The sequence below is a fragment of the Pseudochaenichthys georgianus genome, chromosome 20, assembly GCF_902827115.2.
Source record: "Pseudochaenichthys georgianus chromosome 20, fPseGeo1.2, whole genome shotgun sequence".
Classification (NCBI taxonomy): Eukaryota; Metazoa; Chordata; class Actinopteri; order Perciformes; family Channichthyidae; genus Pseudochaenichthys; species Pseudochaenichthys georgianus.
This window is the reverse complement of record NC_047522.1, coordinates 4,070,045-4,084,743: the sequence shown is the minus strand read 5'-3', so window position 1 is coordinate 4,084,743 and position 14,699 is coordinate 4,070,045. Positions and strand designations below refer to the sequence as shown.

General features: G+C 39.9%; 1 protein-coding gene across 1 annotated transcript in view; it reads right to left on the bottom strand.

Annotated features, from left to right (window-relative positions):
* ofcc1 (orofacial cleft 1 candidate 1) overlaps nt 1–12,303 on the bottom strand; it is a 71,324-nt gene extending 59,021 nt beyond the window's left edge. Inside the window, exons 1-9 of the mRNA XM_034109155.1 lie at nt 12,259–12,303; nt 9,810–9,880; nt 9,267–9,442; nt 6,359–6,463; nt 5,639–5,722; nt 3,028–3,243; nt 2,158–2,255; nt 773–859; nt 436–497 (exon numbers count right to left, since the gene is read on the bottom strand). Coding sequence (XP_033965046.1) covers nt 436–497; nt 773–859; nt 2,158–2,255; nt 3,028–3,243; nt 5,639–5,722; nt 6,359–6,463; nt 9,267–9,442; nt 9,810–9,880; nt 12,259–12,303 — 944 coding nt within the window. The remainder of the gene's footprint in view (nt 1–435; nt 498–772; nt 860–2,157; nt 2,256–3,027; nt 3,244–5,638; nt 5,723–6,358; nt 6,464–9,266; nt 9,443–9,809; nt 9,881–12,258) is intronic.
* Nucleotides 12,304–14,699: the final 2,396 nt, after the last annotated feature.

The window sequence follows — 14,699 nt, the reverse complement described above, 5'->3', positions numbered from 1 at the left end:
CAGAGTTCAAGGCTGTCGAGAGGAGGTCATCTTGCTAAACTCCGAACCACATTCATCTGACAGGGCTGGTGTCCGACTACCACCCACCCATAAAACAACCAAACATAAGAGGAGATACTGTACAGTACAGTAGTTTGTGATTTTATCATGTCAGCCGGCGCCGTAATTACTAAAAAGTTAAACATGCTGCGAGATCTGATGTGTGATCTCATACTAAAGTGGATGGACCAAAAATGGATGCGCCTTCAAGCCCGATGACATGGACGGATTTCTGCGCCCTCGAGCCAAAGTGCCCACAATGCAATGCTCGTTGACGGAAGAAGCCATGCAGAGGACATGTGAATTACATTCCTTCTTGAACGTCAGTGGGAATGCTTTTCGCACAATTACAGTCATGGCGCATCAATATGGAGAGAAACATGGAGGGCTCACCACTGCAGCAGTGTGTTCAGTCTGGGCTGCGGAGCATCGTCACAGTCTCTTTGTGAATGAGGCTCCTTTGAAATATTAAAGTGGATATGTTAACAAACACTGTTAATGTGTTAACAGTCATTATCCGCTAATTGACAGTTTCATTTAAAACCCATCAATCTAAATGATGATGTAAGATTTTTTTTTTTTTTTTCTGTGACCGAGTGTTATTCAATATTTCTAATAGATGAGCGCTCAAGCTTTTGTGTTATGGGAGAATTGCTTTTAAAATGATCTATAGGTGGTTATCTAAAACTGAAAATCAACATATGCTTCACATATACATCAGACGGGTCTTTACCTTAACATTTCCAGCAAAGAAGTCCATTAGCTCCTTCTTTCTGTTTGCCCACTCACTCCTCTTCAGCGGCCCCTTCTGAGCCACCTGCTGAAAAAACGTGTAAACACACACTTTCTTTGGATGCAGCTTTATGGAACAGTGCAGTGCGCCATAATGGCAGAATTAAGCACAAGGGGCAACTGTAATGCAATCTGCAGGCAATCGATACTGAGCCAGGCCCTTAAGACATGTAGCGTTTGATGAGTATTTCTGCCGGTTTTACATTCAGTCAGCACATTCACACTCCCCATTCACATGCATTGACACTACTAAGTGACAGCGTCTCGCCCTGTAGGGGCTTTGTACGGCAGAATGGAGACAGAAGAAAAACGCTATTATTTTTAAAATAGATGTGAAATCTCTGGTGGATAATGTGCTTTCAATGGGAGGTGGGTGTGGAAACAGTAGGAAAGCGCATACATATTATGGCAGAATAAGATAACACTGATCCCAATACTGATACAGTACACAGTAGATGCTGCTGATTATCCAGTAAGGGAGGATGAGTCAACTGTTGCTAGTGAGACATTGTTTAAGCATTTCTTTCCCAATTACGTTTACTTTCTATTCATATCATTTGATACTCCTACTCTCTTTTCAAGCAAGATTATGACTAAAAATTCAGAGAATGGAAGTTGTGCATTCTCTTTACGTATGCGCTAATGTTTGGGTTTCTTTGCAATATAGATTTGCCAACACAATGGAAACCCCATGTTCTTGTATCCTTTCCCATTTCCGATTTATAGAATACAAACACTTGTTCTGAAAGGAGCTTCAGATCTTACCGCTAGTTCACAACTTCCCCAGTTGGGAATTAAATAGTAGTCACGCTCTATTTTTCTTGAAAAGAACATAAGACGGGTAAAGGAAAAAAAATCTGCTTCTGTGAGAAACAAATGTGCATAATAATGCAAAACAAAGTTCAAAGACGGAACAAAAGTGTCTCCACAAATAAGTTAATTGTGCAAGGATATTATATGTAGCGTAGATTATACAGCAGAAATCCATGCACTCATTCTGAGCCGAGGATGAATGAGTTATCTAACCTTGAATGCATGTTTCATGAGTGCATTCAGCAGAGATTCAGATCACTGAAAATGAAATGCAGAACTTTTACAAAGGTGGCAGTGGGAAGAAAAGAGGTTGGGAACACAAAATGGAGCAAGGAAAGAGAAAATTGAGAATGTAACACACATACAGATAGACAAAACAGATAAATGTACACGCACACATGCACACACTCTATGTCCATTAGCCACAGCCACTGATACACAGCATAATGGACATGGCTGATGTGCTGGTGAATATGGGATGATGACACAGATATTCCTCTTTGTAGCCCTGACCTGCTGCAGTGAAAGGCTGCCAAGCATGATCATGTCAGGCCGCACACGCTCCCTCAGCTGCTGGGCGTAGTGGGGGATCTGCTCCTCCACTGGCCTCACTGCAAGAAATAATACAGACCTTATCATATGTATCCAAAATAAAATGCTACTGTTGCGTGATGAGTGATTCTTAGAATTTTGTAAATCTATGAATGAAATATTTTTCAAAGACAAATTCAACAAAAATGAATGTAACGTCCTGGAATAATAGAGTGGTGCAGTGATGATGTACTTTGTAGGCCGACCAGGAAGTAAGCATCGACAGACGATACATTTTTGTGAATATTTAAGAAAATAAGCTCTGTGGCAAACATGTTTTACGATATTTAAAAAAAATGTGTTGGGCCCGATATTCCTCATATTTCAAAACCACTTTATATTATGAAGCGTAAATTAAAATGGCTAAAGTAAAAAGCCAAGGTAGTGCTTCACCACCGCTAACCCCAAGGTGGCTTATGTTCGGTGTGATGACATTTAGTACCTCGTTTAGTAGTCACTTGTTAGCAACCGCTGTTTGTATGACACAAAGAAGCTTTCTGACATTTACGAATAGGGTATTTACCTACAGTCTATGGTATTTAGAGGCGTGTTTTATGTCGTACAATAAAAAGTGAAAATCTGTTTAGCTTGTGTTAACTACAGACCTTGTTTTAGGCTTCTAAACACCAACACGTTTAAAACAACGTTGACTCATTCCTCCACCACTTAATTACTCGCTATATCTTCTAATGATCAATTGATATCATGTGCAAAGCAAACATATTCTATACTATACTTAATATTATTGATCCAGCTATCAAATTCAAAACGTAAATAAAAGCATAGCATTACTTTTTACAGCGCTCTCTCTGCCCATTACCATCCTCCCTGCTTCGAGTCCAGCCTCTCCTCCCGGCCCAGCACTGACCCCAGTCTGGGCTTTGGCGATGGTTTGGGTCTGGGAGGGTGTGGAGCCCGAGGCTTCACCACCACCACCGTGGAGCTGAAGGACTGGATCACCCGCCTTCACCTCCAACACCTCCTCATCCCTGGAGGCTAGCAGCGTACCTGGAGAGATATGCATCGGTGGGCACACACACACACACACACACACACACACACACACACACACACACACACACACACACACACACACACACACACACACACACACACACACACACACACACACACACACACACACACACACACACACACACACACACACACACACACACACACACACACACACACACACACACACACACACACACACACACACACATACGTACTGATGGATGTGCATACTGTATATTTACCACATCCAGACATACACTTACAGAGACTGTATACAGACCCATGAAGGTGGACAATGACAGTACCTCACACAAAAGCCAAGTGTGAGCATTAACAAAAGATGCATGTTATCACTTTAAAACCTTTTTATCCTTCAATTCTTGAGTTTTACATAAACATATTAACAGGACCTTAGTTCTACATGGCCATTAAACACGAACACATTAGCCTGCTATGCTAGTCTTTTGCTAAAGTGTTAGAAGATGTTTGTTCGAGTCTTATAAATGAAATATATTATACCATTCATCCAAAATCATGCAGGAACAGACAAACGCATGGCTGGAATTTCTTAATAAAATAGCAGATATAAAATATGTTGAAAATATGGTTGAACTGATGCTACAGATCTCAGATATTCAATGTGTTTCTATACAAGAATCGAAGGAAGATCCTGCTTTGGCAATGAGTTCATTTGAATTGGAACATACATAGAAAAAAAGTTTTCTTCTACACTGTATTTGAACTAGTTTCTATTTAGCAGCCTAGAATCAATTACAGAAAGCAGAGAAGCATCTTCTATAGCTAACCTGCTTGCTGTGCGTCTTTTCAATTTTGCTTCGCCGCCTCGTTGTTAGAAACAAGAAGGTATTCTTCGAGCATCCGTGTATTCAACGTGTGCAGTCCAAGACAGCCAAAGCCGTTATCACTGCCGAATGCTTTTCACATAGAAGCTGATATCAATGCCTCACGCCTTACAGAGAACTAGAATGAATAGAGTACCAATTCAGTTTTCTTTCATCTCCAAGCCAAAGCAATAGAATGTATCAAGATAAAAAGGAAGAGCTGAAGATCTTAGACAGACAGAAGGGATTTCTCTAGGATTCTTTTTTTCTGAGAAGGTGTCTACAGCACTGGCGACTGTCCATTTCATTAATACTTTGTCGTATTCATGCTCTTTCTTGTGAGATGTGCTTTGTAGCAGACTGTTATCGCTGAGACAAAACCCTGAGAAACAATCACAAAATGTCAGGATCAGAACTGACATACACTGAGCTGGTTCTGAAGCTGCATAAGAAGACTGGCCTACACCGGTGGGAGGCATCATACAACGGCATAAGGTGATTGTCTGGAAGTCTATTGTGGCTCGGTGAAGTGCTTACTGGCAGTCGCCGCAATTGGACTCCAACAGTACAGAAGTAAGAGCTCTCTCTCTTCCTCCTTCTCTTCCTCTCCCAGTCTCTCAGCCTATTGCATGGAGGAACTGTTAATCCGAGATCCTCTTTACTTTCTGTGGGATTTCATGAACATTCCAAGACAATGGATGGGGCTGCTAATCTCGGTGGTACAGCTAAATCCAAGACAATGGCAAATAATACAAGCCGGCTAAATTCTACCGTGTTGAAGCGGGCCTAAACCCATCACTTGTGCACTGGAATTACAAGAGAGATGTGCGTCATGTCAACAGGATCTGGTGCGACTGTCTTCACCCAGAACAATGCTAAGCTTAAACCACCTCAGTGTTGCCTGGCTGGCTACATATTCAAATGAAACTGTGCTAATGAGAAAAGGCACGCCTACTGTGACACAATGGCTGTGCTTGGAAAGCACTGAGTATAAGTGAACGTCCGTTTCTAGTCTTATTCTTTGTTCTGTTAATGCTGCTTTAAGTGTTTGTGGAAAATGTGGTCTTATTTTTGTCTGGGTTGTTTATGATATCACTGTCTTGAGCTTCTCTTTAAAATACTGCACCTTAAAGACTGCAACCGGCACCATTGTTAACCCTGATGTTAACAACCTGACTGTTTTACTGTAACTTTGGTATTCTAGTTTCAGGATGTTATATATATTCTAGTTTCAGGATGTTATATATATTCTAGTTTCAGGATGTTATATATATTCTAGTTTCAGGATGTTATATCACAATGTTTGTTTCAATATATTACCAAATAAACACACAACATGTTCTAATTTGTGAGGAAATAATGATTACACTCTATCTCAGCACCTTTGGAAAGGTATTAAAAAGAAATACGAAAATCGAATATATTAAATTGTTCTGAATTTAAATATATATATTATTTAGTTAGAAAGTTAGAAATGTGTTATCCATTGCTATTTTGACCATTATAGCCAAGATACAGGACTAGAGTAATTCTGGGATACATACCTGGTATATTGATGAAGGTATCGTCCTCATCCAGCATCGCAGCCATTCTGTGATACAGCCTGTTTTCATCAGCGTTCAATATTGCTACAAGTCAAAACAATTATAATGTGAGTACACCCTCAAAGGTGCTGGAAAATTGCGTGCATGTGTGTGCTTCAAAAGTACTTTCTACATATCAGACAAGTCAATCTAAACCACATCCTAACATGCAAACGAGGGAAATTAGCCGTGGCTGGAGAGGGCTGAAAATCAAGTGTGCAGAGGGGTAATGAAATAGGAGCATTAACAGCCTGTTAGCCGGCCTGTCATCATGTGATGAGATTTGGTTTGGCGAATCCTTTGATATTACACGGCAGTGATATCCAAAAGATACAGGTGTAATGGCTTCTCCATTAATAGCCATGTTTCATTATAACATGCATATTACTTTTCTCCCAAGAGCTCGCTTTTAATAGGCCTACTTTGGGAGGGGGCTGCAAACTATTGATATGGCTCTGCGTGTGCCATTTGAAAAGGGGGAGAAAACGCTATCTTGGAAAGAGAGTTGACCAATGATACGTGACCTTCGCCAATGACAGCGGGTTAGATAGCTAGTGATGCCATCACTTGGTATATTTACATAGACTGTCCTGGCGTCTCAAATGGCAAACTGCTACCAGTGATCTCTCTCACCTCGCTTTAATGAACCGAGGAGAACTATTATGACGGAGAATGGCATACTTAATTCCAGCTCATCTTCAGTGCTGACCCCAGCCATCCCGCAATGCCTTGGGTCTGTCTGCTCCGCCGCCGACGGGTCAAAGTAATTTTGGACGCGTTTATTTCCTGTGGAAAGTGCGAGAGGTGAGAGAAAGAGGAGTTGGGGGTTGGCAAGCGGGGAAGGGGAGTTGTACAGGTTCAGGTTAGTGGTTATTAGAAGCACATGAAGCGAAATGTTAATTTTGAAACCCACACTGTGGAAGGGCCGGGGCAGCGAGCAGATAAGGCAGAGCCGAGATGAGACGGGAGCACAGAGGCACAGAGGAAGAAGTGGGATAGAGACTCGCTGCACCTCTCCGCGGCCTGCAGTGCTCTGGGGCCTAATTAGCATGCCGCAAAAGGTCACGGCAGGCAATCTCTTAAATACGACTGCCATATGTTTGCCGTGTTCAAAAGGAACTAATGAGAAAGTCTACAAGCTCAAAAGTACCTGGAATTTCAAAGACAATACCTTCTAAATACTCCGAGGTCAGCGGCCTCGAGGACCGGGCAAGTTTGGAGGAGCAGATCCAAAGGAAAATAACCCGAGCCCATGTCTCATTGACTTCTTATTAGCAATCACTGACCTATGGGTATCAAGTCAGCTCCACAGAGTTTATGGGAATCCAATGGCTCCGGGCTTTTTTCTATTAAGGGTACACCCCACCAAGCAGCTTTCTTAACCCCAAATCATTCTCATTACAGGACTTGAATATTTCACTCCAATCTAAATTGCTTTACTCGTATTTCTCAGGTTGTGGGGCGAAAATAAATGGCATGGTGTGTTATATCATGTTATATAGTCCACACAAGGATCGCCTTTATAGAAGTATTGCACACACACAAATGTGAGTGTTTTCATAGGAGCACCGCTGGCCCACTAGGCCACCGCCCAGAAAAGCTCACTGGGATTCTTTCGTGCTCACATGAAAAATCTGAGGTTTTAACACTTGAAGTTAAACAGTCAGACTGGAGAAGTTATTAAACAAATTGACTGTGAAATGCACACGTTAAATCCCTCTACATCATTACGAAAGAATTTGAACAATTTTCTCCGCAAATAACTGAGTTTATGAAACCCTTTTCTCAAACACAAATTTGCATAATGGAAGTAACGTCCACGGATTTTGAATCATATCTGTGATTTACCTAAATGGTCTGGCTGTCCTCCAGTTCATCTCTCGAATGAACATTTAAATTCTCTGTTCTTACATGTACATGTTCAATAACTAGCTGCACAGAAAGAGAGATACTGACATTCTTTTTTTGGTAAAGGCCAAATAGAAGTGTCACAAACATGGAACAATGTGACATTTTGATCGTCCAATAACAGCTCATAGTCACTGCATATTCACACTCTCTAATGTAAGAGGGTTGCTTATTTTGTACTTGTGATGTATGGTTTGTTTATCCAAAATGTGCTGCAATTATCACAAAGAATTAGGCAATGATCCTATAAAACACATAGTGTGTGATTTATAATGCCTTCTGCCTGTAATAAGAGTTTCTATGCACATGACACAGCACTGTTAAAGCAAAGTTATACTATTAATACATTACCACATGTATGTATTGTGTATGCTTTACGTACATGGCCTAATTTGCATTTTCAGCTAATAAAAAAGAAAAGAAGAGACAAACTTCTGTTTTGGGACGCAATTATTAAATATGTATTTAAGGATGGTTTGGGAACATTACCGAAAATAGCTTCAGCCAAACTACCTGAATGCCCAACACAATGTATTCCTGGTGATTTCCCTGTAATTCCAAGACTTTATAACTTAATAACTAATATATTAACAATTTGTTCTCTTCTTCAAGCAATATCAGTCTATTCGAAAAGCCCTCAATCAGTCAGTGGCTAAAAAACCTCTCTTGTTGTTTGACCTTAGAGAATTAACCTATGCTATGAAGGGAACGCCTGATACCTTCTTTGGTGTGTGAGATATGATGGGATGTGATGTAGCTTCTTGTTTACCAGCCTCATCAATTACTGTTAAAACTTAATTTTAAATTCACATTCACATTCACATCATTTTTAATCATGTATGTTGTTTAAAATGCTCTATTATTTCTACTAATTATGTATATTTCTGTACTTTATTTACTTTTCTTGTCTCTTATTTTTTTGTGTGTAATGCAAATAAAAAACTATTTCTCAAACTAACATGCAATGAGTAATGTGTGCTTTATCATACATGTGTATGGTCTGTTGATACAAATATGTTTTAGTCCTACTGTATGCTGGCCTGTCCAACACACTATTATAAGTGTAACCCTACCTCCTGTGCACAAACATTATGACAATAATTGATAATAATTACTAGCCATGCAAAGCAAAAACCAAATAAAACCACATTAAATCAAGAATCCTACATGTGACTCATCCCTGAGAAAAACTGGCACGCTCGCAACCTTGAACGCATCCTAATTTACCATCCCATTCCTCAAGAGTTCTCCCTGACATACTGAATTATAAGGGGGCATATTCGTATGCCTGATTGGCCTTAAGCCGTGTTTCGGGGGCGTTGTGAGTACACCACACAGACAGCGGATCGGCTTGGTAGCGTAGTAGCGTATGTAAATGCACTCTCCTATGACTCCAGCCCACCACAAGGCATGTAGCCGAGAGTGGGAGTCAAGGCTGATTGTGTCGAGGGTACTTCTAGATAGAGATAGAACACCCACTGCTGCAGCGGTCTCCAGCGGAGGAAGAAGTTATACGAGGGTTGCTTGTTAGGACACGCTTGCCTTGGAATGCAGGGACCAAGGGCCCCCCGAATGGAGAGAAGAGAGAAAAGAGAGGAAGAAAGAGGGAGGGAGAGAAAGGTTAGATCAGGAACACATCTACTGTCAACAAATTTGAGGCTAATGAAGAATGAAGCTTCACCTCTTTCTTTGGCAGGGGCTTGCAGCTCCGTTTTTTTTCGGTGAGCTGCAAGGGTGCTATCTGGCCTGTCACCTCGAATTTCTCTCCCCAGCCAAACCGGAGGAATGGAAAGCTCGCTGCTTCCTCCTCCATCGAAGGCTGGGTTTTCTATGCCAACCAGAGTGGCACTCTCGTCTCTCTCTGACAAAATAAGTAGAAACATAAATACAAATACAAACACTGACATGAAGGGGCAATACAACAGTTAGGTCAAAGCGACTTCTAAAAAAACATTTAAAGGAAACAAAATGCTTCTGTTGGGGAATTTTCTGCGCCTAAATGTTCAAGCGCATCCTCTTGGAATGACACTAAAACACAATTAGGTTAAAATTAAATCAGAATCTTGCAAAGGAGGAGGAAAAAAAGGAGAAGAAGAAGAAATGATTAAAATAATTACAAATTGCGCCCTGACAAGCAAGAGCAAAATTTAGCCCAGAGCCATTTGTCTGTAATTAGTTAATTAATCCTTACACAAATTATGAGCAATAACTCATCAAGCAGGACTCACCCATCAGAAATTCAGCCGACTTGGATTTCTTCTGCTTAGGTTGCTGCAGAGCCTTCTGCTGTAACTTCTGGAGGGAAATTGTTAAATGAATAAATTAGCTGCAGAATGAAGATCATCATTTATGATCCGCAACTAACGCAGTATTTTAAATATGGGACGACACTAAAATGTCATTTAATTTACATCGCCGCTAAAGGGGTCAAGCACTAATTGAACAACAGGAGTGGAAAAGAATTTAATCATAAATAGATAAGAAAAGTTGACGTGAATGTGTAATGAAGGTCACATTAAAATATTCCTCCTTGCCTGCTTCTTTTTTTGTTTGTACATGAATGGGCAACAACAACACTCTCTCCTGGAAAATGATGCATTTGTACAGGAGTCTTAGCGTGCAAATGAGTATGGAGATGCAGTCCTCGTTACTTTCATCCACATGGAGTCAACTTAAAAAATCTCAAAGGAGCGAAAAGAAAATGTTTTTAAATACCACTGTCAGAGAATTTTCAATACAGTTATTTAATGTCTATCTCTCTACTGTATGTATCTGTCTATTTGACATGCCATGGCAACACTATTTTGACTTGTAGGTGGTCTACATTGTCATGAAAAGGAAAGAAAAAGGGAAAAATGTATGTAAGCAAGTATGTCTTCCTTTGAAATCAAGAGGATGTGGAACAAACTCCGCAGCCTCACATTTGTCTCATTTCTGCGGACAGGCAGAAGAATGAGAAAGCTGAGGTAAAGGCATAAGTAGTTGTTTTTGTTATGGATATGTTTACACAAGAATGCAGCATATAAAAGCAGCTCTGTAGCTCAAAGCGTATGGAGCTTCTTAAAGCATCATTTTATGCAGATTTCAATGATGAACTGCGCTCATGCCCATGAACAGCATGTATTTGTATACAATATTTAATTTCAAAGGCAAAATCAAGGGGCAGAAAGGGTGGGGGGGCTTATTTCAACTCTAAATGACAGAGCAATTAAAATAGAGAAGGACTACTTCCAGACCAATCTGGTAAGAGGAGTTTTTGTAAATCTGTTTTTACATTCAACAAGCCCTACAGCAAGACATTCATTTATACTACTGAGATTAATGCTTATCTAATTGTAACTTATTTAAAAACCATTTTCATTTCGACTGGGTACCAATCAGTTTTTCTGAGTTGCACATACTGTGGAGTATGAGACTCAGTGGTGAAGTGTTTTCTTTTCTTATTTCCATGTCATCAGACCCAGCTTTCGGAAAGACAAATATTGTTGGGAAGCTTATGTGAAAACGAATCGTGTCATTTTTTTTTTTTTAAAGCAAACAATCATAATTTGCTCTGTGTTACACCAGGCCACTTTTAAACTATAGCTGCTCTTTAAATAAGATATTTGACATTTGCTTTCATTATATGGTATTAAAAAGAAAATTGTTATTGGCGCCTTGCAAACTATTCTGAAAACCAAAATAAATGAATTGCATTTTTTTTCTTGATACTGTAAGATTGTTTTTCAGTCATTTCACAAACCATACTGCCTACATTATTGTATGAGTTCATTATTGTTTGCCAAAAGTAATTAATCATCAAATTAAAACAATGAAGGAGGATAACGCTCTTTATTTCACAAATAATTGTTTTGCCCTTAGGGCTAAAGGCACATTTGGGGGATCAAAGGAGAAATCACATTACATTTAATCCTATACAAATGCATTTTGTTTATCAGTAATTAATGCAAATAAATATCTAATATATCATCTTCCTCTTGTATATTAATACTTATATATAATCCGCATTATAATACGTTTTGGAGACTTTTCCTTTAGATTTTTTTTTAAAGTTTTAATTGTGCTTTTATTCTTTCTGTTATGTCGTTTTCATATTAGTACATACTTTAGCTGTAGGCAGTGTTGTTCTGGTGCTATTTCTCACTATGCAAAGTAAATTAGCTCCATGTCCTGCAAATGTCAATAGGTCCTATGATTACTTATTTATTCCAACTAGTAAACACACAAGGAAGGAGTACAGTACACACACCCCAGGCCTACAGCTTTGGGTCATTGTCACTAAAAGTCTAATCCACACAGCGCCATGTGAGCATCGCTGTCTGCAGAGCTAAGGAAGAATGCCTGCTTCTCATCTCCTTCCTTAGACCCCACTGACATTGACAGCATGCTCCTTGTAATGCAAGGACTGTTGTTTAATGTGCCATAACCGGATGGAACATGCAGATGTTGCATTTCTAAAACGATAAACAACAATTCATTCCTGAGGAGAAATTGTGGAATAAACTGAAAGTAGGGATTGCTCTTCTATAATAGTGGGATAGCCGCAGAGTGAACTGGTCCAGAGCTATAGCAAACATTTACATTTCCCTGTCATAAATATGTTAAATGTACAGTGCTGCATCAAAATCATGTGCCAAGAAAGTTGGGTGTATTACAACATGCATATACAGTACCGAAACAATAGCCCGTGAGTTTGTTCTCTTGTCATCTGAAGGCATCTAGGCATGCCCCCTTAAGCCATCACACGTTCCCTGTGCAGCACAAACTGCTTACTGTGCAGTCAACATGAGAAAAGAATCATTTATAACTGGTGACAAAAAAAATCCATGACTTCCTCTCCCTTCTTTCTTTTTTTTTTTTGTTGTAAATGTGATTGTTGTCAAAAGGAATTGAGCACAACAATGCTTTGTTCAGTTCTTGTTGCATTCAAAGGCATAGCTAGAAGGGCTTGGGGAAGACCGCTCGCTGCTAGGGGCTGGTGGGCACAGACCAGCTAGAAAGTGAATTTTGCATACTGTACGGATCATCGCCCAGTTCAGCCCAGTCACATTGAATCTGCCGTCAACCAATTGTGCTTCATGAAACCGTCAACCCTAATTTACGTCTGCCTGTTTTCTTCCCCACGCAGCTGTAAACAAGGCCCGGCTTTGAGCTGTGTCTCTGTCCCTGCGCGCAGACGGGAAAAACCTCGTCTTCACAGAGATACTTGAAGCTCCCGTTTCCAGACAAGCACCCTGTGTGCTAGGCAGAGGAGTCAAGGAGTCAAGGACAAGAGCGTATCTGGAAATGACAAGAGTTTTAAGTGCTTTAATAACAGTAGATCCCTGCACGTGATTTGTTTTTCCTTCTTATTTTGAGCTTTAATGATCCCTAGTATGAGGGCTGTGTAGTGAGTTCCTTAGAGTGGCATTGATCAGAATTCAAATGAAAAAATAAAGTGAAAAAAATGTATCTTCTTGAAATATAAATATATAAGTCTGAATATAAGTCATAATTTATTTTTAATAAAAAAGTGTCAAAATGCCTTGCTGAATCAATAAACACATCAAAAGTGATTTTGTTTTCATGTTTATAAAGTGTTTTTTTATCTATCAGCGTAATAAAATTATATGAAATGTCATAAGAACAATGATAACGTCTTCATAGCTTATTTATTTAAATCACGACAGATAAGGTTAGCATTTTGTTTCAAAGGCACACAAAGCCAACCAGTAAAATGTGAAAGCTTAATTTATAGAGCAGAATTATATGTGCACGGTAATTGTGACCCAACAAACAGCCTCTTATTAAACAACAAGCGCGTCAGTTGGTGTAGACAGAAAACATAATTAGTATTCAAGCTTAATTAATCTACGCTGGCCCCCTTTAAGTGAATTAGTCAATTATTTATGCATGTGTGCTCCTTTGATGCTTACAGATTATGTATGTTGCTGGGAAAAAAACCTTGAAAAATGACTTTGAAAACTTTCCACCATAAAATGTCACTACAAGCTTATAAATATCAGTGAATGCCATGACCGCTGAAAGAAACAAAGTGTGAAACTTCTACAAATTCTCATTATTTTTGCCAAATGCCAGATATGTCAGTGCCAGAGAAGGAAAACATTGTGATTCATTGTCCGAAATCCAGAGCAAAAGATAAAATAAATGAGCCAAATATGTACTTTTTGTGTGCCCTAATCCGTGGAATGGAAATCTAACACAGGTCGGATCAAGGTCTTTCCTGGGATCATGGGAACTCCTTGGGATTTTCAACAGCCTTTTTGTTTTTACCCTTGAGAAACAGGCACTGGCCTCTGCACCCCTCAATCCCCCATTGAGATCCCAGAGGCAGCGCGGAGGAATGCTAAATGTCAATGGTCAGCCTGCGCCAGCACCTTCAGTGAGAGAGATGGAGGTGCAAGGCCTGACCTTGTTGTGTTGCGCCTGCTACGAGGGGCCAGAAGTGAAACTGTACTCACACTGCTAAAGGTGTCCATCTCCACCGAAGATCATCGCTGGCTGACCCTGATCTCTGAACGATGGCGAGGCCTGCAAAACAGAAAGTGTGAAAAATGCGGTGAGGAATGTGCCAAAACAAATAAATGTGAAGTGCACGTGAGGAGAATGTGTTATTGACATAAAACTTGCCTGATAATTGAAAGTTTGCTGATGTTTGCAAAGGAGCTCTTCTTATTTTGCAGCTCTAAACCCTTCATGCCATGCAGCGTTACACTATCCCTCCCCTGCTTGTGTGTTTAAACCTGTTATCTCTGCAATGCATCTCGCAGAATAAAAAGGACAATAAAGCCCATTTATTATCACAGATAACAAATTATTTGCCCTGATTATTCAAATAGTGTATTCATTTACATCTGGTACAATATCATTTGCTGTTTTTATCGCCTTTTCCTATGGTAATTCATATGGCTCGCACAAGTTTCTGCTGAAATAGCAAAACAAACCCCAGGCAAAATGTGAAAGATTATCCCATACCATGCGAGCTAGGATGAAATGCTACACTTTTTCACACTGAACACTGCTCCACTGGGTGTGATTGAAAAACATGTAAAGCTATTGAATCTGTGGTTTGTATATGTGAGGGGAAAATGACTGTTGTAACAAGTGGGCCAGT